At 47.3% G+C, this 24,595-nt stretch overlaps 1 protein-coding gene across 2 annotated transcripts in view; it reads left to right on the top strand.

Moving 5' to 3' along the window:
* Positions 1 to 24,595, top strand: part of ano10a (anoctamin 10a) — a 93,847-nt gene that overhangs the window by 40,839 nt on the left and 28,413 nt on the right. For both annotated transcript variants that reach the window (XM_072466895.1, XM_072466896.1), the window contains exons 8-9: positions 7,127 to 7,201; positions 10,063 to 10,245. In XM_072466895.1, the coding sequence (XP_072322996.1) occupies positions 7,127 to 7,201; positions 10,063 to 10,245 (258 nt within the window). The remainder of the gene's footprint in view (positions 1 to 7,126; positions 7,202 to 10,062; positions 10,246 to 24,595) is intronic.

Here is a 24,595-nt window from a genome sequence, read left to right on the forward strand (position 1 = left end):
AATTTGAGAGTAGTTCTAGTGATCAGTTATGTGGGTAGATTGACAAAGCTGATGGCTGAAAAGAGAGTTTTAAAAATATATATTTTTATTAAGGCATTTATAAATGAACGTCAATTAAAACCACAACCAACATAAAAAAGATAACCAACAAATCACAAACAGAAGAACACAGCAGAACTCAATACATAGACAACAACCGCAACCCGCCCTCTCGACCATGTCAGACGTTTTAGTTGCTGTGATATGAAGAGTCTAAAGTTCTGTTCCTTTTTCACAAACACACATTTATTTCATTCCAACAGCCTTTGCACAAAATTCTATCTATACATCACCCGACAGAGGCCACCTGAAGCCTCTTTACATATCAGTGTCAATTAATGGATACTTAACATAAATGAGACAACTAATTGCAATGTATCTTAACCCATTACTTAACAGTCTCCCCTTCCTTGGAGAAAAAAAATTATTAGGTGAAAACAAAATTTCAAGAAACTCAAAAACAACACGCATGATCCCTTTTTTTTTGGGGTGACGAGAAAGAAAAAAAACAGTCACAGAAACAAGTGCCCTGCATTAACAATATCCAAAAGTTTCTGTGAACTCGCCCTTCTTTTCGTAAAACAGTCTCGACCCATTTAATTTTTGTTATTTCCCCTCTGTCCAACATCTGCTTCAAACTTGCGATGTCTATCCGTAACCTCTTTTCATTGACACTTTTTGTAGAGTGCACATTTTCCCCCAGGGATTTATTGTCAATGTGACAGTCAATAGGTATATTACCCAAATCCCCTAATCCCAAAATTTCTGTCAATATCATACTTATATAAAAGGCCATATCCACCGCCTCTACAAGGCTTAACGTCTCAGCAGCCAAAGTGCTTTTTACCACTCCTTATTTTCTTTGTTTCCCACACAAGCGGGCAACATTTACCATTGTTCCCCAAAAGGAAAATTATAAAACCTCCAGCGCTTGAAACCCCATCACATAAATTTGCATAGGACGCATCACTATAAATTATGAGATTCAAGTGCCTACGGTCACCTAAAACCGGGAACTTCAAAACACACTCCTGCATTTTTAGTTTGGCCAACGCTTTATTTGCTCTTATTATGTCTTCCACTTTGGGATCATTCATTTTTGTACTCAACTCTAAGACATCAAAACTCACGTCCGGTCTAGTCTGCCTACCTAACCAGTTCAGTTGCCGAATTAAACTTCGCAGTTGCTCTTTTTTAAATCTTTGAAACCATTGCGTCTTTTTGTGAAACTCGGCCACGACTAATTGCTATTGGGCTGATGCTTTCCAAATAAGATTGCTGACGTAAAGTTGCCCCTAACTTAGTCTGTCCAATTTCCAGTCCAATATATTTAAATGCATCAGAAGCGTGACTTCCAACCCTGAATTCTTTCCTCAAACCAGAGATTACAATAGCTTCAAAATCACTAGTCCCACCCCAAAAAAAATCATCGACATGCATCATAAAAATGCCAGAAAGACTTCCTTTATAGTGCCAGTAAAACATTGCAGGATCTGCTTTCAACTGGCAACAGCCTAACTTTAACAAAACTGATCTTACCGAAAAATACCAGACTCTAGATGCATCATTTAATCCATATACACATTTGTTCAACTTCCAGAGTACCCCTTCTGTGTTAGCTGCTTCTTTAAGAGGATGGAGAAAAATGTCTCTCTGGAGTTGATGCCCCTGCAAAAAGGCAGCTTTTATATCTATAGATTTGCATTCCCATGCCTTTGTGGCTATTAGAGCCAAGAAGATCTTTAAAATAACCTTTCCTGCTGTAGGTGAATCTACCCTTAAATCCTGATCTTCTAAATGTTCTTCAAATCCCCTTGCCACAAGCCTGGCCTTTGCCTTACAAGTTCCATCCGGAAGAACCTTTTCCGTGCACATCCAACTGTGGGATAAAGCTCTTTGTCCCCGATCCAGTACTTCTGTGTATACCCCAAATTCACTCCAACTATGCAATTCCTGCTGTTTCGCTTCTTTGATAACTTTTTCATCTAATTTATTTGAAGCCACCAAAATCTCACGTGCATGTGGGCTTCTACTCCTATTTGTATTCGTAGTCTTACTCATGTTCTGAGATCTTGATAAACTACGTCCCCTCTCCCGCCTGGTATCTCGTCCTGTACTGCTACTGCTTGATCTTTCCTTTCTGCTGTGGGATGTCCTTTCAATAGTTCTCGACCTTTTCCTGCGAACCTGTTCACTATCCGATGTACTATCTGAACTGACACTGCGTTTCTGTGCTCTCCATTTTTGAACTTCGTTTTCCCAATCCATTGTCTTGACTCCTTCCCCTGAATGCTGTACATTCAACCAATGTTTATACTTTCCAGTGGCCTTCCCTGCTCTACTAATAACAGTTGTATCCTTCCATTGGCTAGACCCTTCAGGCAAGTATGTCACTTTTGTACCACCTTTTGGCAGTTGCCCTTTCGGTAAAATGGCCTGTTCTAATTCATCAGAAGTGTTGTGTTCCTCCACAGAAACCCTGTCTATATCAGTTAATTGGTCCTCATAGTTCTGTAACACATGCGTACCAGATGACTCTGGTTCCTCATCATATCTGTCTGCTCTGTCTAAATTTGAAAATTTGTAATCTGGACCCATTATCCTCGATGAATGTACCCTAACAGTTTGATTACCATGTTACAAAATAATTGTTTTGCTATCTATGCCTATGATCTTCACTGGGCCTTTCCATTCATTAGAATTGTCTCTTATAGTATACCATGCCTCCTTGCTGAAAAACGGCATCTGATGACCGTACGTTATGTCTTAAAGCTCTGCGAATTCTTTCAGAGACTTCTGCTTCCAAAAAAGCTTTTCTACTGCTATGTAATGCATTTAAATGTTCAGCAAAACCAGAGCTAATTGTAGTCCCCTCCCAAGCTGGAGGCTGGCCATCCAAAATGGATGGAATTTTAGGATTTCTACCAAACACTAATTGATAAGGACTATAGCCCCCAACCATCTGCAATGAATTATTTGCACGTACTGCCCATGCTAAAGCTGAATTTAGCCTGCAATTTGGTCGATCTGCCAAAATTTTCCGAAGCATGTCATCGATGACAGCATGATTTCTTTCACAGACACCATTACTAAATGAGCTTTCTGCAGCCGTATTCATAACTCTGATATTCATGTTTTCACACATATCCCTAAACTCATCATTAGCAAATTCTCCCCCATTGTCCAGAAGGAATTTTGCCGATGGACTCATTCCTGTCCCTATCCATTTTTCCACAATTTGATCCAGAATTACTCTCTTTTCTTTACTTCGTACAATCGTTGATTGACTAAATCTGGTTGCTAAATCTACAAAATGCAAAATAAATATATTATTTGCTTTATCCCAGATCTTAAGGTCCATGGCCACAATGTCATTAAAATCCCTGGCCAAAGGTAAGGTTATTATCAGTCGTGCTGGTGTCCTTCTGTACTGCCTACAAACTTCACAGCGGTCACTAACCTGTTCTATCAGTTTAGTATAGTCGTCATCCCTTACCCCTGCATCCTTTAATAACATTTTCAGCCTCCGAGGAGACGGATATGCAAATTGCCTATGCAGTTTTAATACCACAAGCTTTAGTCAGCTAAAGTCCCATTTTTAACTGCCATTATCACATCCTTAACCACTCTACTTGAAATATTATTTGTCAGTAATGGAATACAATAGTGTCCCGACTGTGTAAATTGTAAGTCCACCGTCTTTCCAAAAACTGTTGCCTTATCCTGTTCCATATCCAGTTTCATGTGAGCTTTCTTCATTGACGGTCTGCTCAGAAGCAAAGGTATCTCACTTGATACAACATCCGTGCTAATGAAATGATTCACTCCGGCAATATTGCAAGGGATCACCACTCTTTTCAGCGACTTCAGAGTATTATCATCCCCAAACCTGAAACTTGTGGAACTTTCAAATTCCTTAACCTTGTTAAGATTTTCAGCATTCAAAGAGTCCAGGTAACATTTTAACCAGTCAATTCCACACACAGTAGATGTGCAGCCACTGTCCAATACAGCACAGTTGAAAGATTCTGCAACCAACACCCTCATTACCGGCGTAAAACTGCTTGTCAATAGGACAATGCCTACTTTCTGGTCACTATCTTTTTCCACTTCTGACTCTTCCGTGTTATGTATCGCTTCAAACACGCTATCATAACGAGTTGGACAGTTGAAAGCATAATGGTATTGAGAGTCACATCGAAAACATTGATTTATCATGCCCCGTGCATTTCTGGGGTTCATCTTCCTATTGTAGGTTCTAACTGGGTTTCTGTCTTCATAATTTTCTTGTCTCGGTCTCCTATAGTCTTGAGCCCTGTTCGTAGCCATACGATTTCGCTATCCTGTTACTAGTGTATCTTCCATATTCTGCCTTATTGCAGGCTGACCTATTTGGGTCATCAGAGTCATCGGAATCAAATGTTTCCCCAGAAACTTTTGTAAAGCTTTTGTCATCTGTTCGAATAAGATATCCTTAAAAGTAAACTGAACTTCTGTCAAAACCAGGAGCCTATCCATGTTGCTCACTCTAGCACAGTCAAGTAATTTAAAGGCCAACACAGACTGTGGAAATTCCAGGTTGTGTTTCTGCAACCTTTTATATAGTCTGCCAAATTCCATTATATAGTCTTCCATGGAGATATCCTCCATTTTCCGGAACTTATCAAAATCCGACCATGCTTCATATGCACTTAACAAGTCATCTTTCTTATAAATCTTATCCATATAATGTAATAAAGTCTCCAGACCACCTTCTGAGTCTAACTCTTCCAATTCCAGCTCAGAAAGCACTTTGTTTCGGATTTTACTGCCATATGGTAGAGAAAGAGCCAATGCCATACCTTGTTTTCTCTTTCCCAAAGCAGTTACTTTAGTCCACATAACTACTGCACTTCTCCATTGGTCGTACGATTCCCTTTCAGAAAATAAGGGAGGATAGTCATATCCAGCCATCTTTATCCTCGGTTCAGCCATATATCCCTTTTTTTCTTTTCTCACTCACTCCTTGGTTTGATCTGGAAAAGTTGTATCTTTCAAACCTTCACATTTACACAGCAACCATCCTCTGCTACCAATTGTCAGACGTTTTAGTTGCTGTGATATGAAGAGTCTAAAGTTCTGTTCCTTTTTCACAAACACACATTTATTTCATTCCAACAGCCTTTGCACAAAACTCTTAACTATACATCACCTGACAGAGGCCACTTGAAGCCCCTTTACATATCAGTGTCAATTAATGGATACTTAACATAAATGAGACAACTAATTGCAATGTCTCTTAACCCATTATTTAACACCCCCTGCTGATGTAACTGTCCTGGAAGATGTCAATGAACCGTTTCCATCTCTGATGAACCCTTCCATCGACCCCCTTAAGGTGAATTTAATTTTCCCCAGCCTAAGGAAATCTGCGAGGTCACTCACCCATACCCCCAGCTTCGGAGGCACCGAGTCCCTCCACCCCAACAGGATCCGTCTCTGAGCCACCAGAGAAGCAAAGGCCAGAGAGTCGGCCTCTCTCACCCCTTGGACTCCCGGGTCTTCCGACACTCCAATCACTGTCAATTCTGGACTCGGGACTACCTTCACCCCCAGTACCTCCGACATCACGCCAGCGAACCCCCGCCAAAATCTCCGCAACTTCAGGCAGGCCCAAAACATGTAAACATGATTCGCGGGCCCCACCACACCCACTGCCCACACCTATCCTCCATCCCCTCAAAGAACCTATTCATTTTATCCACCGCCATATGCGCCCTACGGGCTACCTTAAATTGGATGAGACTCAACCTGAGGAGGACCCATTCACCCTCCTCCAAGCTTCCTCCCATAACCACGCCTCCAGCTCACCCCCCAGCTCATCCGCCCACTTTCAAGCGGAGGAGATTTGATAGAGGTGTTCAAAGTCATGAGGGATCTGGACAGTAGAAAAGGAGAGGTTCCCACTGGCCAGAGGGCACTGATTGAATGTCAATAGCAAATTATCAGAAGGCGGCATTTTTCTTTATGCAGCATGTGGTTAGGCACTAGAATGCACCGGCCAAGACCGATAGAGGCTGATCAATTAGGGCTTTCAAAAGAATTGGATAATTATTTGAAGAGAAAAAGAAAATTGGAAGGCTACAGGGGAAAGTGGGGGATAGGGGATTAGCTGAGTTGCTCTTGCAGAAAGCCAGCATGGGGCATGAAGGGCCAAATGGCCTCCTCCTGGGCTTGTAACCTGTGATTCCGTTCTATGGCCTTGTTGGTATTTACTCCCACCAATTTTCACCCCACTCCCATTAATATAACCGTTGCCATTCCCCCTCCTGTGTTTGCATCTCCAAAATGCATCTGTAATATTTCTTTCATTTAATGTAGTAGCGAGTTCAACATTCTAAGCACTCTGAAGTCGAGGTATTGATACAACAGCAGGAAGTTCTGATGAATCTTCGTAAAACCGGCCAGGCCACAACTAGAGTGCTCATTCCGTTTCTGGTCACCGCAGTTAAGGAAGGTTGTGAATGTCTTTGAGAGGGTGCGGGGAGAGATTATTACAATGGTTCCAGGGATTCTAGGTTAGGTTGGAGAAGCTTGCAGCAAAGGAGTTTCAGGGGTGACCTGATAGAAGAGTGCATGACTATGATTTAGGTAAGATGGACAATGAAAAGCCGTTTCCATAAGCTAGGGGGATACAGATTTAAGGTTTTGGGCAAGAGATGGAGGGAGGGTGCAAGAAAGAACTGTTATAATAGTGAGAGGTAATGATCGGGATCTGCCGCTTACAAGGATGGCGGAAGCAGAAACAATCAATTTCAAAAGGAAATTGGATGAGCACTTGAGGGAAATGAACTTGCCGGGATACAGGAATGGCAGTGACAGAATTGCTCTACTGAGAGTGGGCATGGACGTGATGGGCCAAATGGCCTACTTATGAGCCTCTGACTCTACACCATTTATAATTCTATTTGAAATATATTGTCTGAAAAGTAATTACGTCAATGTAAATACCAGAACAGAAGAACAAAACAGGATTTTGAGTTTTGAAGTCCGTTTAAAATCTTGTCTTAAGCACTTCCTCACACGTTTATTGATTTCTGTTTTCCAGTTCAATTTCGTAAACTGTTTTGCATCCCTCTTCTATATCGCATTTATTATTCAGGATTTGAAGCTTTTAAGACAGGTAAATCTTTTAAAATTGAAATGGCTTAATTAAATTGTCTGTTGAATGTTCTCTCTTCCCCCCCCCCCGGGGTTGCACGTTCCTATGGTTCCCACCGCCTTTATTTTTATTTTTCGTCTCCTTTTTCTTTATATCTTTCCCGTTTCACCATCTTATTCGTTGTTGCTGGAACAGGTTCTGGAACAGGTCGACAAACTGCCCCCATGCTTTTAGGAAGCCTTCCTCAGACCCTCGGGTGGCGTACTCCATCTTCTCCAGGTGGAGAAATTCCGACAGGTCAGCGAGCCAGTCTGCAGCTGTGGGTGGTGCTGCCGATCGCCAGCCGAGCAGGATTCTCCGGCATGCGATTAGGGAAGGGAAAGCTAGGGCTTCGGCCCTCTCCCCCATGTGTAGCTCTGGCTTCTCTGATACCCCGAAGATTGCCACATTTGGTCATGGCTTCACCCTCACCCCCACAACCTTTGACATTGCCTCGGCGAAGGCTGTCCAGAACCCAGCAAGTTTGGGACAAGCCTAGAACATGTGGGTGTGGGGAAGATTTTTTTATTGCCTCCTTGGTTCTGGAACATTTTGCTCTGTGTTGTGTTCTCGTTTTGTTTTTGGTTGTTTGCATTTGTTCTTCTGGATGTTGCAATGCCTGATGGCTTTTTCTCCAAGCTTCCTCCTGTTCCTTAACTATCCACCACAAATATAAACTCTGCTTTCTTTGTGTGTGCCGCTAATGTCCAAGTTCACTATCTTACTCGGAGACCTTGATCCAAAAAGTTGCCTCATTGACTAGATGTCAGACATCCACTCATGGAAGACCACTTTGTGAGCTCACTGCTGACCCGATCAGCCTGAAACTTTGTTCCTTAGATGTCAACTTTAATTCCCTAGATGTAAACTTTAATTCCCACCAAGCAACAGGTGCTCCCTCGTCCCTCTCTTTTCTTCCTCCACCATCCCCTCTGCCATCTCATTTCTTCTTTCCTCGTTCATCTCTTTTCTTCCTCCACCATCCCCTCTGCCAACTCATTTTCTTCTTTCCTCGTTTCCCCCCCGTTTTCCTTCTTCACCCCTCCTCTTTTATTCTTCCCTTCCCTTTTCTTTTCTTCCCTCCCCCTCTTCTTTTCTTCTTCCCTCCGCCTCTTCTTTTCTTCACCCCCCCCCCCTCTCAGAACTGAAAGGCGAATGATTTCAGTGCCTTGGCCAACATTCATCCCTCAATCAACATCACTTAAAAAAGATGATCTGGCTGTGATCTCATTCGATGTGGAACCTTAGTGCGCACAAATATCCGACATTACAACAGTGACTACACTTCTGAGAGTACTTTGTTGTCTGTAAAATGATATCGGACATCTGAGGCCACGAAAGACGCTATGGTAATGCACGCCTTTCTTTCTGTGTTCAACCAAAGGTAAACTTCAAGCCTGTCATGCAACCCCCTGCCCCAGTGTGAAACTCTGATTGGAAGTGCACAGTTTCATTCTCCTGCTGCAGAATCATGCCAGACCTTTCAGCCACAATTCTGGATTTCTTTCCCTGAAATCCTTCTGCCCTCTATCTTTCCCAGCCTTTCCACACAAAAAAAATTCAGTCAAAAGATACTTTTTGATTGTTCTTTCTCCTGCTTCCTGCTCGCATGAACAATGCCCCGGAGCATGTAATTGCCGAAAGTGCTGTATTATTGGCTTATTGTTCATGCTGCAGCCCTTAATGTTTGTACTGGCTAACAAATCACTATAATTGAAAGTAAACTTAACCTCCAGCTTAAATAGCAATGACATGAGGGCAAGCAATTCAATATTTAAGATGGTAAAATGATCTCTTAGTGGCTCAGTAGGTTAAACCAGGTAAGCCTGTGAGCCTTGTAGAGCAGAAAGCTCTTTGGTTTACTTCTTGGCCTGAACTGATTTTGCTGATCCTGGCCGGCTGGCGTCAGTACCTCTACATTAAGAGAAAGAAGATTGGTTAACATTTTGGTTTCTGAAAGCTGAACTGTGCTTGATGTCTGTCTGGTCCAATTTTATAGAGGTTACGGGAACGGAGAGACCTGGGGGTTCACATCTCTGCATCTTTGAAGTTGGAAGAGAAAAATTAAGAAAATGTGCGCGATCCTAAGTTTTATAGGTAGACGCGCAGAATATGGAAGTTCAGCTAAACATTTTTTGGTTCCAGCTGGAGGACTCTGTCCAAATCTGGGCATTACACTTTTGGAAAGATGCCAAAGCCTTGGTGAGGGTATTTGCTAGAATTCTGGCTGCCATGAAGGACCTCATTTAACTGGAGGAGATGATTAAGGCGAGCTTTAATAGATTCAAATCCAAGAACAGCTTTGGCTCACATAGATAGGGAGAAACTATTTCCTATCCAACAGGAGGGTTGATAGCCAGGGGAGACGGGGATTTTTTTTTTTGTCAAAGAAATGAGTTATTATGATCCGGAATGCACTGCCTTGAAAGGGTGGTGGACGCAGATTCGCTCGTAACTTTCAATGGGGAATTGGAAAGATACTTGAAAGGGAAAAAGATGCAGGGCTTGGGGAAGTTGGCCTAATTGAATAGTTCTTTGAAAGAGTTGCCACAGGTTGGGTAAACACAGGTTAACTTCCTTCAGTGCTGCATATTTCCATGAAGAAGGCAGTATGGGTGCTGGACTGAAACCCTCCACGAACTAGTAGTTTTCAGGCAAAAGCTCCGATGAGTTATGGTCACTTGAACAAGGTGCACAAGGTTAGCCAACAATTTTTGAACTGATCTTTCACATTGAAGGGAGTTAGCTTAGTGAGACGAAGTGAAAATCTTAAACTTGCACGTTTATAAAAAATAAAAAAAATGCAATAACCTGTAGCATGTCTGATTTATTTTGTCTTCTAGAATCTGGCTGCCTTACTCATCACATCACAAATAATCAACCAGTTTGTGGAAGCCTGGATTCCTTACTGGCTTCAAAGACATCGTAAAAATATTGTCAAGCATAGGCTTCGTATAGACAGCAAAGAAAAAGAACTTCCCTTAGCAGATCAAATCGCACTGGAAGGAAAAATGGAACCATATTTGGTAAGTTTTAGTCACACTATTAAGGTTGAGCAGAGTGAAATGAACCAGGTCACAATACCTCTAACATTAGACCAGTTTGAACTCTTACTCTTCAGTTTCAGAATGATGGTGGACTTTTAGGGTTGGATTTCAATTTCTTGCAGGGTGCTGAGCGGGGTTGGGTTTTGTACACCTGGACTCTGAGCAGCCCCTCCATCATCATACTGTTTGTTATTACTTACTATTATTATTAACTATTATTGACCATGTAGGAAGCTGTGACCTCCAACGTCTGGGAAAATCTTCGCCAAACAGCCGTCAGCACTGTAAAACCGTCAGACAGGGATGGGTCAGTGAGATGGGTGGACAGATGGGGATGGGTCAGTGAGATGGGTGGACAGACGGGGATGGGTCAGTGAGATGGGCAGGCGGGGATGGGTCAGTGAGATGGGCAGGCGGGGATGGGTCAGTGAGATGGGAGGGCAGATGGGGATGGGTCAATGAGATGGGAGGGCAGACGGGGATGGGTCAGTGAGATGGGCAGGCGGGGGTGGGTCAGTGAGATGGGCAGGCGGGGATGGGTCAGTGAGATGGGCAGGCGGGGATGGGTCAGTGAGATGGGAGGGCAGATGGGGATGGGTCAATGAGATGGGAGGGCAGACGGGGATGGGTCAGTGAGATGGGAGGGCAGGCGGGGATGGGTCAGTGAGATGGGCAGGCGGGGATGGGTCAGTGAGATGGGTGGACAGACGGGGATGGGTCAGTGAGATGGGTGGACAGACGGGGGTGGGTCAGTGAGATGGGCAGGCGGGGATGGGTCAGTGAGATGGGTGGACAGGCGGGGATGGGTCAGTGAGATGGGCAGGCGGGGATGGGTCAGTGAGATGGGTGGACAGACGGGGATGGGTCAATGAGATGGGCAGGCGGGGATGGGTCAGTGAGATGGGTGGACAGGCGGGGATGGGTCAGTGAGATGGGAGGGCAGGCGGGGATGGGTCAGTGAGATGGGCAGGCGGGGATGGGTCAGTGAGATGGGTGGACAGGCGGGGATGGGTCAGTGAGATGGGAGGGCAGGTGGGGATGGGTCAGTGAGATGGGCGGACAGACGGGGATGGGTCAGTGAGATGGGTGGACAGGCGGGGATGGGTCAGTGAGATGGGTGGACAGACGGGGATGGGTCAGTGAGATGGGAGGGCAGGCGGGGATGGGTCAGTGAGATGGGCAGGCGGGGATGGGTCAGTGAGATGGGCGGACAGACGGGGATGGGTCAGTGAGATGGGTGGACAGGCGGGGATGGGTCAGTGAGATGGGTGGACAGGCGGGGATGGGTCAGTGAGATGGGAGGGCAGACGGGGATGGGTCAGTGAGATGGGCGGACAGGCGGGGATGGGTCAGTGAGATGGGCAGGCGGGGATGGGTCAGTGAGATGGGCGGACAGACGGGGATGGGTCAGTGAGATGGGTGGACAGGCGGGGATGGGTCAGTGAGATGGGTGGACAGGCGGGGATGGGTCAGTGAGATGGGAGGGCAGACGGGGATGGGTCAGTGAGATGGGTGGACAGACGGGGATGGGTCAGTGAGATGGGCAGGTGGGGATGGGTCAGTGAGATGGGTGGACAGGCGGGGATGGGTCAGTGAGATGGGTGGACAGACGGGGATGGGTCAGTGAGATGGGTGGACAGACGGGGATGGGTCAGTGAGATGGGTGTACAGGCGGGGATGGGTCAGTGAGATGGGTGTACAGGCGGGGATGGGTCAGTGAGATGGACAGACGGGGATGGGTCAGTGAGATGGGAGGGCAGGCGGGGATAGGTCAGTGAGATGGGTGGACAGGTGGGGATGGGTCAGTGAGATGGACAGGCGGGGATGGGTCAGTGAGATGGGCAGGCGGGGATGGGTCAGTGAGATGGACAGACGGGGATGGGTCAGTGAGATGGGTGTACAGGCGGGGATAGGTCAGTGAGATGGGTGGACAGGTGGGGATGGGTCAGTGAGATGGACAGGCGGGGATAGGTCAGTGAGATGGGTGGACAGGCGGGGATAGGTCAGTGAGATGGGTGGACAGGTGGGGATGGGTCAGTGAGATGGGTGGACAGGCGGGGATGGGTCAGTGAGATGGGCAGACGGGGATGGGTCAGTGAGATGGACAGACGGGGATGGGCCAGTGAGATGGGCAGGTGGGGATGGGTCAGTGAGATGGGTGGACAGGCGGGGATGGGTCAGTGAGATGGGTGGACAGGTGGGGATGGGTCAGTGAGATGGGTGGACAGGCGGGGATGGGTCAGTGAGATGGACGGACAGACGGGGATGGGTCAGTGAGATGGGCAGGCGGGGACGGGTCAGTGAGATGGGCAGGCGGGGATGGGTCAGTGAGATGGGTGGACAGGTGGGGATGGGTCAGTGAGATGGGTGGACAGGTGGGGATGGGTCAGTGAGATGAGTGGACAGGCGGGGATGGGTCAGTGAGATGGGTGGACAGGTGGGGATGGGTCAGTGAGATGGGTGGACAGGTGGGGATGGGTCAGTGAGATGGGTGGACAGGTGGGGATGGGTCAGTGAGATGAGTGGACAGGCGGGGATGGGTCAGTGAGATGGGTGGACAGGTGGGGATGGGTCAGTGAGATGGGTGGACAGGCGGGGATGGGTCAGTGAGATGGGCAGGCGGGGATGGGTCAGTGAGATGGGTGGACAGGTGGGGATGGGTCAGTGAGATGGGTGGACAGGTGGGGAGGCGTCAGTGAGATGGGTGGACAGGCGGGGAGGCGTCAGTGAGATGGGTGGACAGGCGGGGAGGCGTCAGTGAGATGGGTGGACAGGCGGGGAGGCGTCAGTGAGATGGGTGGACAGGCGGGGAGGCGTCAGTGAGATGGGCAGGCGGGGATGGGTCAGTGAGATGGGCAGGCGGGGAGGCGTCAGTGAGATGGGTGGACAGGCGGGGATGGGTCAGTGAGATGGGTGGACAGGCGGGGATGGGTCAGTGAGATGGGTGGACAGGCGGGGATGGGTCAGTGAGATGGGCGGACAGGCGGGGATGGGTCAGTGAGATGGGCAGGCGGGGATGGGTCAGTGAGATGGGTGGACAGGCGGGGATGGGTCAGTGAGATGGGTGGACAGGTGGGGATGGGTCAGTGAGATGGGTGGACAGGCGGGGATGGGTCAATTAGATGGGTGGACAGGCGGGGATGGGTCAGTGAGATGGGCGGACAGGCGGGGATGGGTCAATTAGATGGGTGGACAGGCGGGGATGGGTCAATTAGATGGGTGGACAGGCGGGGATGGGTCAATTAGATGGGTGGACAGACGGGGATGGGTCAGTGAGATGGGTGGACAGGCGGGGATGGGTCAGTGAGATGGGTGGACAGGTGGGGATGGGTCATTCATAGAATAGATTATCATAGAATTTACAGTGCAGAAGGAGGCCATTCAGCCCATCGAGTCTGCACCGGCTCTTGGAAAGAGCACCCTACCCAAGGTCAACATCTCCACCCTATCCCCATAACCCAGTAACCCCACCCAACACTAAGGACAATTTTGGACACTAAGGGCAATTTATCATGGCCAATCCACCTAACCTGCACATCTTTGGACTGTGGGAGGAAACCGGAGCACCCGGAGGAAACCCACGCACACACGGGGAGGATGTGCAGACTCCGCACAGACAGTGACCCAAGCCGGAATTGAACCTGGGACCCTGGAGCTGTGAAGCAATTGTGCTATCCACAATGCTACCGTGCTGCCCTACTGTGCTGTCATGCCTACCGCATGCTGTTATGAAGGGCGGACAGGCGGGGATGGGTCATGATAGGTGGGGATGGGTCGCAGACAGGCGGGGATGGGTCGCGGACAGGCGGAGATGGGTCAGTGAGATGGGCAGACAAGTGCAGATAAACATAAAGTCAGAGGAGTGCAAAATAATGCATCTCGAGCAGGAAAATCGAGGAATGAGAGTAACGCTCAATGTGAAGATGCTGAAAGACTAGAGAGATCTAGACAGCAAAGACTTGGTGAGATCTTCCGGTTGTTCACGCCGGTGGGGTCTTCCAATCCCGCTGACACGCTTCCCGGCGGCTGTGTGGGGTGGATTCAATGGGAAATCCCATCACAGTGGCGAGAGCAATAGATTCCGCTACCGAGAAACACGCTGCGGGGGGGCAAGAGAATCCCGTGGTGGAATAAGTTTAGTTAGATGAAACTTTACGATAAAAAAGCCAGTGGCTTTTTGGATTTTATGAATAGGGCCAGCCTGTACAAGAGCAAAGCAACAATGGTAAATTTATATAAAGGAATGGTTAGGCCAATATTAGAATTCTGAATGTAGTTTTGGGAGCCCCATTATAGGTGTGGTAGAGCATAATTTTACCATGGTGCCATTGCAAAGAGAGATCTGAGGCACCGGAACTAATTCACCTGAATAAGGATGGTTTAAGAGGACATTTAATGGAAAGTGTTGAAATTACATTTTGGTTTGTTTGTTGGGTCGGGAAAGACTGGCCTCCCTAGTGATGGGAGGATCATTGATTTGGCAACCAGCAATTTAAAATTGGAACAAGTAGGGTGAGGAGAAATGTCCATACACAGGGTTGTTAGAGCAAGGAATACTTTGTCACAGAAGGTAGCTGAGGGGAAAACCATTTCAGATTTTTAAGGGAGATATTAGACAAATATTGGAGGAGGAGACAATGACATGGGGAAAGAGCAAGTCTGCAGGAAGGGATGCACAGTGCTCTAACAAAGAACTGGCATTGAAACGATGAGCCAAAATAGCTTCCTTTTGCAATGCAAGGAATTTTTCATTGTAAATCTCTTCGATGTTCAGGTTCTGTAGATGCTGCAGCATTCATTTTTTTCTTGAATGTAAGTGCATATCAAAATAATTCAGTAGAGGTAGCCAGTATTCACAAGACATTTACTACATCTTGGGAATAGACATTTACTGTGACCTTGAGAACAAAATAATTTGCATTTATGCAGCGCCTTTAATAGCCTCATACATCCCAAAATACTTCTTGGCCAATTGGGGAAAGGAGTCAACCAAATTGTGCACAGCCAGCACCCACCAGCCGTGAGATCAAGCAATGTAACATAGTTTGTGGTTGTGCAAGGAATATTGGGCAGCTCACCCAAGTTGGGAAAACTCTCCTGTTCTTCCTTGAGTAGAGCCAAGGGGGTTCCACCTGAAAATGCAGACAGACCTTTTATTTAATGTCTCATCTAAAAGGTGGCACCTTGACAATGCAGCACTCGGCTAGTGCTACCCGTTTAATACCTTAATTGAAAAGCCACATGTACCCTCTCAAATTACAACAAAAAAAAAAACGCCCATTGACATACCTTTTTTTGTTTGAAGGTTTTGAGCTCGGTTTCCACTCCAGGTCTAGAGCACAAAAATCAAAGTGTAGTTCTGGGGAATGCTGCAATGTCGGTCAACATTCGGTCGAGAGGCCTATTAAATCTGCCTGCTTGGGTGAATGTTGAAGACCCCACGTCACTTTCTCAAAGATGGATCAAGAAGCTATCCAAGGTGTCCTGGCTAATATTTAGTCAGCATCACAGAAACAGAATATCTTGGTCATTAACTCATTGATCTTGCTGTGCACAATTAGTGGCGGCATTCCCTACATTAAAATGGTGACTACACTTCAAAAAGTACTTTTTGACTGTAAAACTCTTTGGAACATGTGGTTGGGATTATGAGAAGCACTATATAAATGCAAGTCTTTCTATTAAACGTTGCTGCCAGCAGATTGATATCTTCGCTACCTGTTCAATTTTGTTTTTATAGCTGTTATAAGATTTGAACCTGTGGGGTTGAGTGTTGCTCAAAAATTTGCACGTCAGAAAATGTAATGCCTGAGGTGTTACAGGCACAGGCATGTACATTATGCAAGATTTTTCTTTATGTACATATGCATTAGGTTATGTACATATGCATTAGGGTTGCTATGCAACAGTTCTTGTTGGGAGAAGCATATTGCAATGCAGGGTTGCTGAATCTCAGCCAGTGCAGAGCGTGGTCCGAGCATTTGGCTGCTCCCGGCTCCCTCCTTCTCCCAATTGCGGCAATACTCGAAAAACCAGCTTCAGTTTCCACAATTGCATTGACCTTACCCTGGCTTTATCTTGCCACCACCCCTCTTGATCCCTCCACTGTCTATCTCTGATTTGTCAGACTGTCAGACACCCAGTGCTGTATGAGCAGAAACTTTCTCCAGCTAAACACGGGGAAGAACAAAAGTTGTGGGGGCAGGGCATGGCGGAATGTGGGGAATATGATGACCCCTAAGCGGGGTGTCACTTCCCTGGAGGGGAGGGGGAACCTGATTCCGGCGAGAAAGTGGGAGGAGGGGGTCTTAAAGGAGACGCAATGAGGGGCCCTGCTGCCCATGATCCTTGGGTGGGTCGAGGGGGCTGATGCCAGCGAGGATGCTGGTGGGTGGGTACTGAAGCCCCGATGTTGGCCATGTTTGAGGGTGGGGGTCCTTGACTGTCACTTTGAGATCAGGGTGCCTTAAAAATGGTGCCTCAACCTCTCTGAAGCCAGGCTTGCTGGCGCATTTAGGCCCTGCTCCTCTCAGTGTCAGTGCAAAACTCTCCAAAAACATTTCCAAGTGTGGGTGGATTGTGATCTAGATCGTGCCCAACCACCCGGTGGGAATCGCACCTCATTTCTGGCTGGACACCACATTTAAAAATCTTTTGGCAGAATTCTGCCCTTTGTCGTCAATTCCCGCCCCAAACTCTTCACTAGCCAACAGCTCCATTCCTCTTCCTGAGGCTGACCACTCCTGTTTGCAACCTTGGCTTTTGTATTTGACCTTGAGATGAGCTTCCAACTACGTGTCCACATTGTCCCCAAGGTAGCCCTATTTCCACCTCGCTAATATCATGCCCCACCCTGCATCAGGTCATCAGCTGCTTTGAACCCTCATCTTGTTACCTCGAGACTTGACTACACCAATGTACTCCTGACCAGCCTCCCACATTCTACCCTCCGTAAAACACAGCTGCCCCTAGCCTAATTTTCACTTGTCCTGTTCACCCATCACCCTAGAGCTGGTAGGCTCCTTAAAATTCTCAACCTTTTTTCAGATCTCTCTCTAACCTTGCCCCATCCCTATTTCTGCAACTCCACACGGTCCTCTGAGGTAACTGTACTCATCTAATTAAAGTTTCTTGCACATCCCTGGTTTTAATCGCTCCATGCATTTTAATTCTATATACCCCTCCATGTTTTCTATCTGCCTTTTTCCTTTAAGATGCTCCTTAAAACCTGTCTCACCGGCTCTAAGATCACTTCATATGAATAGAAACAGATTCAAGTTGTGGTTGTTGGTTAAGAAGGTGTATGCTTGTAATGTGTAATGCCGTAAATATAAAAGTGTGTAAAGATAGGCTCCAGCTCTATCCTTCACCAACTGGCTTTCTAGACTAGAGCACCTATTTACCTGGTGCCTCGTTAAACTTATTGGGACCTTTCTCTGTGTTAAAGAAGCTACATAAATGCAAGTCATAATGTAACCTAGTGTAAGCTGTTGTGTAGTTTTAAAAAATTATTCCTCTGAGGATCTGGTCATTGCTGGTACAGTCATCATTTATTACAGATTGCCCACAGTGTTGTGAAGGAAGGAGGTCCAACATATTGACCTTGCAACAAAGGAACTGCAGTATATTGCTAAGTCAGGCTATTGTGCGACTTGGATGGAAGCTTGCACCTGCTGCTCCTGGTAACGGTTTGTAAGGTGCTGCTGAAGGAGCCTTGGCGGGTTTATGCATTGCATCTTGGCGATGGTCACACTGTTGTCTGTGTCTACCTGTGGGGGAGGGAGTGAATGTTTGTGGATGGGGTGCTAATCAAATGGCTGCTTTGTTCTGGGTGGCGTTGAGCTTCCTGAGTGTTATTAAAGCTGCAGTCATCCAGGTAAGTGGAGAGTATTCCACCACACACTCGACTTGTGCTTTGTAGCTGGAGGACAGGCTTTGGGGAGTCGGGAGGTGAGTTACCTGCAACACAATTCCAGGCCTCTGACCTGTTGTAGCGCCAGTAGTTATATGGCTGGTCCAGTTCAGTTTCTGGCCAATGGTAAGCCCCCAGAGTGTTGATGGTGGGGAATCCAAATGTCGCAATGCCATTGGAGGTCAAGGCGAGGTGCTTAAAGAAAGATTTGTATTTATATGGCGCTTTTCATGACCACCGAGCGTCTCAAAGCAAATTAAATACTTTTGAAATGTAGTCTCTGTTGTAATGCAGGAAATGCGGAAGCCAATTTGCGAAGGGCAAGATCTCTCACCCAGCAATGGGATGATGACTAGATCATCTGTTTCGTGATGTTGATTGAGGGATAAATATTGGCTGGGACAATCCCGCTCTTCAAAATAATGCCATGGAATCCTTTACATCCACCTGACCAGACCAAAGGATGCCCAAAAGAGGGAAGCTCTGACAATGCAGCGTTCCCTCAACACTCCACTGGAGTGTCAGCCTTGGCTTTGTGCCCAAGTCCTGGAGTGGGCTTTGAACGCAGAACCTTGCGACCCAGAGGCAAGAGTGCTGCCAACAGTGACTGACTCTCAGATCCTCTCTTTGAACTAGTCACTGCCGGGCATTTGTGTGAAGTGAATGTTGTTCGCCACTTCTTAGCCCAAGTTTCCACCTGAATGTTGTTGATCCAGGGCCATCCCTTCCATTTGTAACTAAAATAATAATATTTGTCAAATGGAATCAATACCATGACCACTAGTGTCATATTGCTGCCGTGTTTATTTCTTTGGCATTTTCCTTCGCCTTCTTGGATGCAAATCTTCTCTGACCCAGCTCCACATCAATTGTTGGAGCATGTCTGTGATCACACTGGAGTCAGCCTGCAGTCTTTCATCGTAAATGTTCAACTGGAATACTGCAAAAACCATCACCTGAATCTACAGGGTAACCTCTGATGGTTTTGTCAATGAAAAGCCTTTTGGAAATGGAGCATCTTGCAGTTATGTTTCTTGTTTCAAGTTTTTGTTGTTTGTAGATTCCTGTCTTTATGTTACAACTTTAGATTGGCTCAGATGTAAAATGAAGATTGAAGAGAGATGCAGTTTTGTTTTAGAAATGAAAATGTTTCTCATTTCCTTTTTCTGGCCCCTGGGCACGCTTTTGTATGTTAAAGGCTCTAGATAAATGCAAGTTGTTTCTCAGTCTCTGTCTTCCATCTCTTGCACTGCCTCTGTTTCCCTCTTAGATAGTTACCAGGAAAAAGTTTCCCTCTTAGATAGTTACCAGGAAAAAGTATCTGTCCTGTAGCCCAGAGTCTCCTCCACTCCAATCAACAGCATATTGCGATGGTGCTGACCAGTAACTCGTAGTATATTTTGACCTTTTTCTTAAAAAGCTGGTATGACCATTCAATTCATTTAAAAAAAAAAGATTTTGAAAGGAATGTGACAAATGTTGTTTAAAATCTTTTCTTTAAATTCCTTCTTCACAAGTATGTATAGATGAGGAAAAGCTTACAGGCCATCCCAGGTAATCTATGCAACAAGGTTATGAGGATAGATTGGCCTTGCTTCACCGTAGGTATATAAGATTGAGGGGTCTCCAATGTTTGTTAGTCTCTATCAATCCTATGGGTCCATAGGGTAGAAGGAGCATAACCTTTAAAATTAGAGCTTAGCTGTTTAGCGGGTGTTATCTGGAAGCACTTCACACAAAGGATAGTGGCAATTTAAAACAACCCCTCCCTCCAAAAAGCTCTTAAGGCTGGTTGGGGGGGGTCAATTAAAAATGTCAAACCTGACATTGATAGAATTTTGTTACAGAAGGGTAGTAAGGGCAACAATGACAAGGTGGATAAATGAAAATAAGGTACATTCTAATTCATAGAATTTACAGTGCAGAAGGAGGCCATTCGGCCCGTCGAGTCTGCACCGGCTCTTGGAAAGAGCACCCTTCCCAACAGCACACCTCCACCCTATCCCCATAACCCAGTTACCCCACCCAACACTAAGGACAATTTTTGGACACCAAGGGCAATTTAGCATGGCCAGTCCACCTAACCTGCACATCTTTGGACTGTGGGAGGAAACCGGAGCACCCGGAGGAAACCCACGCACACACGGGGAGAACGTGTAGACTCCGCACAGACAGTGACCCAAGCCGGGAATCGAACCTGGGACCCTGGAGCTGTGAAGCAATTGTGCTAATCACTATGCTACCGTGCTGCCCACCAGGTAATTCAGGTAGGATAGGCTGCAGGGACTGAATGATCTCCTCCTGTTCCAATTATCCTGGAGCATAAAGTTGCAAGAGATATGCTGTTCTATTTGTAGTAACCCACACAGGGAAAACGTACTAATAGTCCCCATTTGTCCTGTGCCGGTTACTACACTATTTAGTTCACGTTGACAATTGAAGATCCCTTTTTATCTAAGACTTACTTATTCAGTTGTGTGGACACATAGGCTGGAACTTTCCCAAAATTTCAGAGTGCTGGATTAGGTGAGAGGAGAAGTATAAAACTCCCTGGTATCCCAGATCAAATGGGTCTCTGTGCAATTTCAAAGTTCTGGTGAGAATCGCCCTCCAACACCGAGGACCCTTATGATGTTGTGCCGACCATTTATCCTAATCTAAAGTCAACCTAACCTACACCCCTTCGATTTACTGCTGTCCATGTGCCTGTCCAAGAGTCGCTTAAATGTCCCGAATGACTCTGACTCCACCACCTCTGCTGGCAGTGATTCCACACACCCACCACTCTCTGTGTAAAGAACCTACCTCTGACATCTCCCCTATACCTTCCTCCAATCACCTTAAAACTATGTCCCCTCATGACAGCCATTTCCAATAGTCTCTGGCTATCCACTCTATCCATGCCTCCCATCACCTTGTACACCTCTATCAAGTCACCTCTCTTCCTTCTTCGCTCCAGTGAGAAAAGCCTTAGCTCCCTCAATCTTTCTTCATAAGACATGCCCCCCAGTCCAGGCAGCATCCTGGTAAATCCCCTCTGCACCCTCTCCAAAGCATCCACCTCCTTCCTATAATGAGGCGACCAGAACTAGACACAATATTCCAAATGTGGTCTAATTAGGGTTTATAAAGCTGCAGCAAAACCTCGCGGCTCTTAAAGGTGACAATAATAAAGATTATTATTGATATAAAAGCACGGAGGTGAAGTTCAGTTTGGAGTTTGTCTGTGACCGTAACCCGCTGGGAAAGGGAATGAGAGCAATGGGAAAAGGCAGCATAGATTTTGTTAGGCTGTTATGAAGGATGAGTGGTTACATTCACAGACGCTTGAGAAAGATGGGACTTTTCTCATGGAACATTCCTGGTTATGAGATGACTTAATGGGAACCTGTAAGACAGTGAAGAGTTATGATCAAGTAAATCTTGATGACAAATTAATGTTTGCTGATTTTTTTTTTCCCCAATTCTTTTCATGAAGCTCGTAAGTTTGAGATAATCATGACAAGAATTGAAGGAGATGTGCGAGGAAAATAATGTTTGCAGAAAGGGCTACTTAAGAATGGGGAATTCTCTGCCACAAGAAGTTATTGAACTTGCCTTCATAAGTTCTTTTTAAAGGGGAGCTTTAAATTGTCACAACAACTTCTATTTATATAGTTCTTTTTAAAGTAACAGCGTCACGTGGCAGTGTCAGATTTTGCTTTATAAGAAAGTACGGTAAGTACCTCGGGTAAGTGAGCAAAGCTTCTCAAAGAGATGGGTTTTGAAGGGTGTTTCAAAGGAGGAAAAAATGGTTGAGAGTTTTAAGGAGGAGATTCCAGAGCTTCGGCCCAAGGAAGCTGGAGCTGCAATCATCACATGAAGTGATTAAAAAGTCAGAGATGGGGGGGGGGGGGTGAGAGCCCCTCCAATCCGGCTGATAACGTGGAATGTGAGGGGCCTGAATGGGCCGGTGAAGAGGGCCTGAGTGTTCGCGCACTTAAAGGGACTGAAGGCGGACGTGGCCATGCTCCAAGAGACACACCTGAAGGTGGCGGACCAGGTCAGGCTAAGAAAGGGATGGGTAGGACAGGTATTCCACTCAGGACTGGACGCGAAGAATAGAGGGGTGGCAATATTGGTGGGAAAGCGGGTGTCATTTGAGGCCAAGACTATTGTAGCGGACAATGGAGGGCGATATGTAATGGTGAGCGGTAGGCTGCAAGGGACGTGGGTGGTGTTGGTAAACGTATACGCCCCGAACTGGGATGATGCAGGATTCATGAAGCGCATGTTGGGGCGCATTCCGGACCTGGAGATAGGAGGCCTAATAATGGGAGGGGACTTCAATACAGTGTTGGATCCAGCACTGGACCGCTCCAAATCAAGGACTGGAAAGAGGCCGGCGGCGGCCAAGGTACTTAGGGGGTTTATGGATCAGATGGGGGGAGTGGACCCATGGCGGTTTGCAAGGCCGCAGGCCAGGGAATTTTCTTTCTTCGCCCATGTACACAAAGCCTACTCCCGGATAGATTTCTTTGTTCTGGGTAGGGCGCTCATCCCGAGGGTGGAGGGGACGGAGTATTCGGCTATAGCCGTTTCGGACCATGCCCCGCACTGGGTGGAACTGGAGCTGGGAGAGGAGAGGGACCAACGCCCGTTGTGGCGGCTGGATGTGGGACTGCTGGCGGACGGGCTGGTGTGTGGGAAGGTGAGGGGGTGTATCGAAAGGTACTTGGAGGCCAACGACAACGGGGAGGTGTGGGTGGGGGTGGTATGGGAGGCGTTGAAGGCGGTGATCAGGGGAGAGCTAATTTCCATTAGGGCTCATAGGGAGAAGACAGAGGGTATGGAAAGGGAGAGGTTAGTGGGGGAGATTTTAAGAGTGGACAGGAGATACGCAGAGGCCCCGGAGGAAAGATTACTTGGGGAAAGACGACGGCTCCAGACGGAGTTTGACCTGTTGACCACAGGGAAGGCGGAGGCACAGTGGAGGAAAGCGCAGGGGGCGACCTACGAGTATGGGGAAAAGGCCAGTCGGATGCTGGCACACCAGCTCCGTAAGAGGATGGCAGCGAGGGAAATAGGGGGAGTCAAAGATGGAAGGGGAGCCACGGTTCGGAGTGCGACGAAAATAAACGAGGTATTCAAGGCCTTTTATGAAGAGCTGTACAGATCCCAGCCCCCAGCGGGGGAAGAGGGGATGAGACGATTCCTAGATCAGCTGAGATTCCCGAGGGTGGAGGAGCAAGAGGTGGCTGGTTTGGGGGCACCAATTGGGTTGGAGGAGCTGAGCAAGGGTTTGGGGAGCATGCAGGCAGGGAAGGCCCCGGGACCGGACGGATTCCCGGTGGAGTTCTACAGGAAGTACGCAGACCTGTTGGCCCCGCTACTGGTGAGGACCTTTAATGAGGCAAGAGAGGAGGGGACTCTGCCCCCGACAATGTCGGAAGCGACAATTTCTTTGATCCTAAAGCGGGACAAGGACCCACTGCAATGTGGATCGTACAGGCCGATCTCGCTCCTCAATGTGGATGCAAAGTTGCTGGCAAAAGTGCTGGCCACGAGGATAGAGGACTGTGTCCCGGGGGTAATCCACGAGGACCAGACGGGATTTGTAACGGGCAGACAACTAAACACCAATGTGCGGCGGCTCTTAAACGTGATAATGATGCCATCGGAGGAGGGAGAGGCGGAGATAGTGGCAGCTATGGACGCGGAGAAGTCCTTTGACCTAGTAGAGTGGGAGTACATCTGGGAGGTGCTGCGTAGGTTTGGGTTCGGGGTAGGGTTTATCAATTGGGTTAAGCTCCTTTACAGAGCCCCGATGGCGAGTGTAGTGACGAACCGGCGGAGGTCGGAGTACTTTCGACTGTACTGAGGGACGAGGCAGGGGTGCCCCCTGTCCCCCCTGTTGTTCGCATTGGCGATTGAACCATTGGCCATGTCATCAGGGGTAACCACCGGTTTGTCCCGGGGAAGATGGACGGGGGGTTCCAGAGCTGGCATCAGGCGGGGATTGGAAGAATGGGGGACCTGTTCATCGACGGGACGTTTGCGAGCCTAGGGGCACTGGAGGAGAAGTTCGAGTTACCCCCGGGAAATGCCTTTAGATATATGCAGGTGAGGGCTTTTGTGAGGCGACAAGTGAGGGAATTCCCGTTGCTCCCGGCACAAGACGTTCAAGATAGGGTGATCTCGGGTGTATGGGTCGGGGAGGGCAAGGTGTTGGAAATACACCAGGAGTTGAAAGAAGAAGGGGAAGCGCTGGTAGAAGAGTTGAAGGGTAAATGGGAGGAGGAGCTGGGGGAGGAGATCGAGGAAGGTCTGTGGGCTGATGCCCTAGGTAGGGCTAATTCCTCCTCGTGTGCCAGGCTCGGCCTGATACAATTTAAGTTGGTCCACAGAGCGCACTTGACGGGGGCGAGGTTGAGTAGG

Source organism: Scyliorhinus torazame, chromosome 11 (assembly GCF_047496885.1).
Source record: "Scyliorhinus torazame isolate Kashiwa2021f chromosome 11, sScyTor2.1, whole genome shotgun sequence".
In the NCBI taxonomy this organism is placed as follows: Eukaryota; Metazoa; Chordata; class Chondrichthyes; order Carcharhiniformes; family Scyliorhinidae; genus Scyliorhinus; species Scyliorhinus torazame.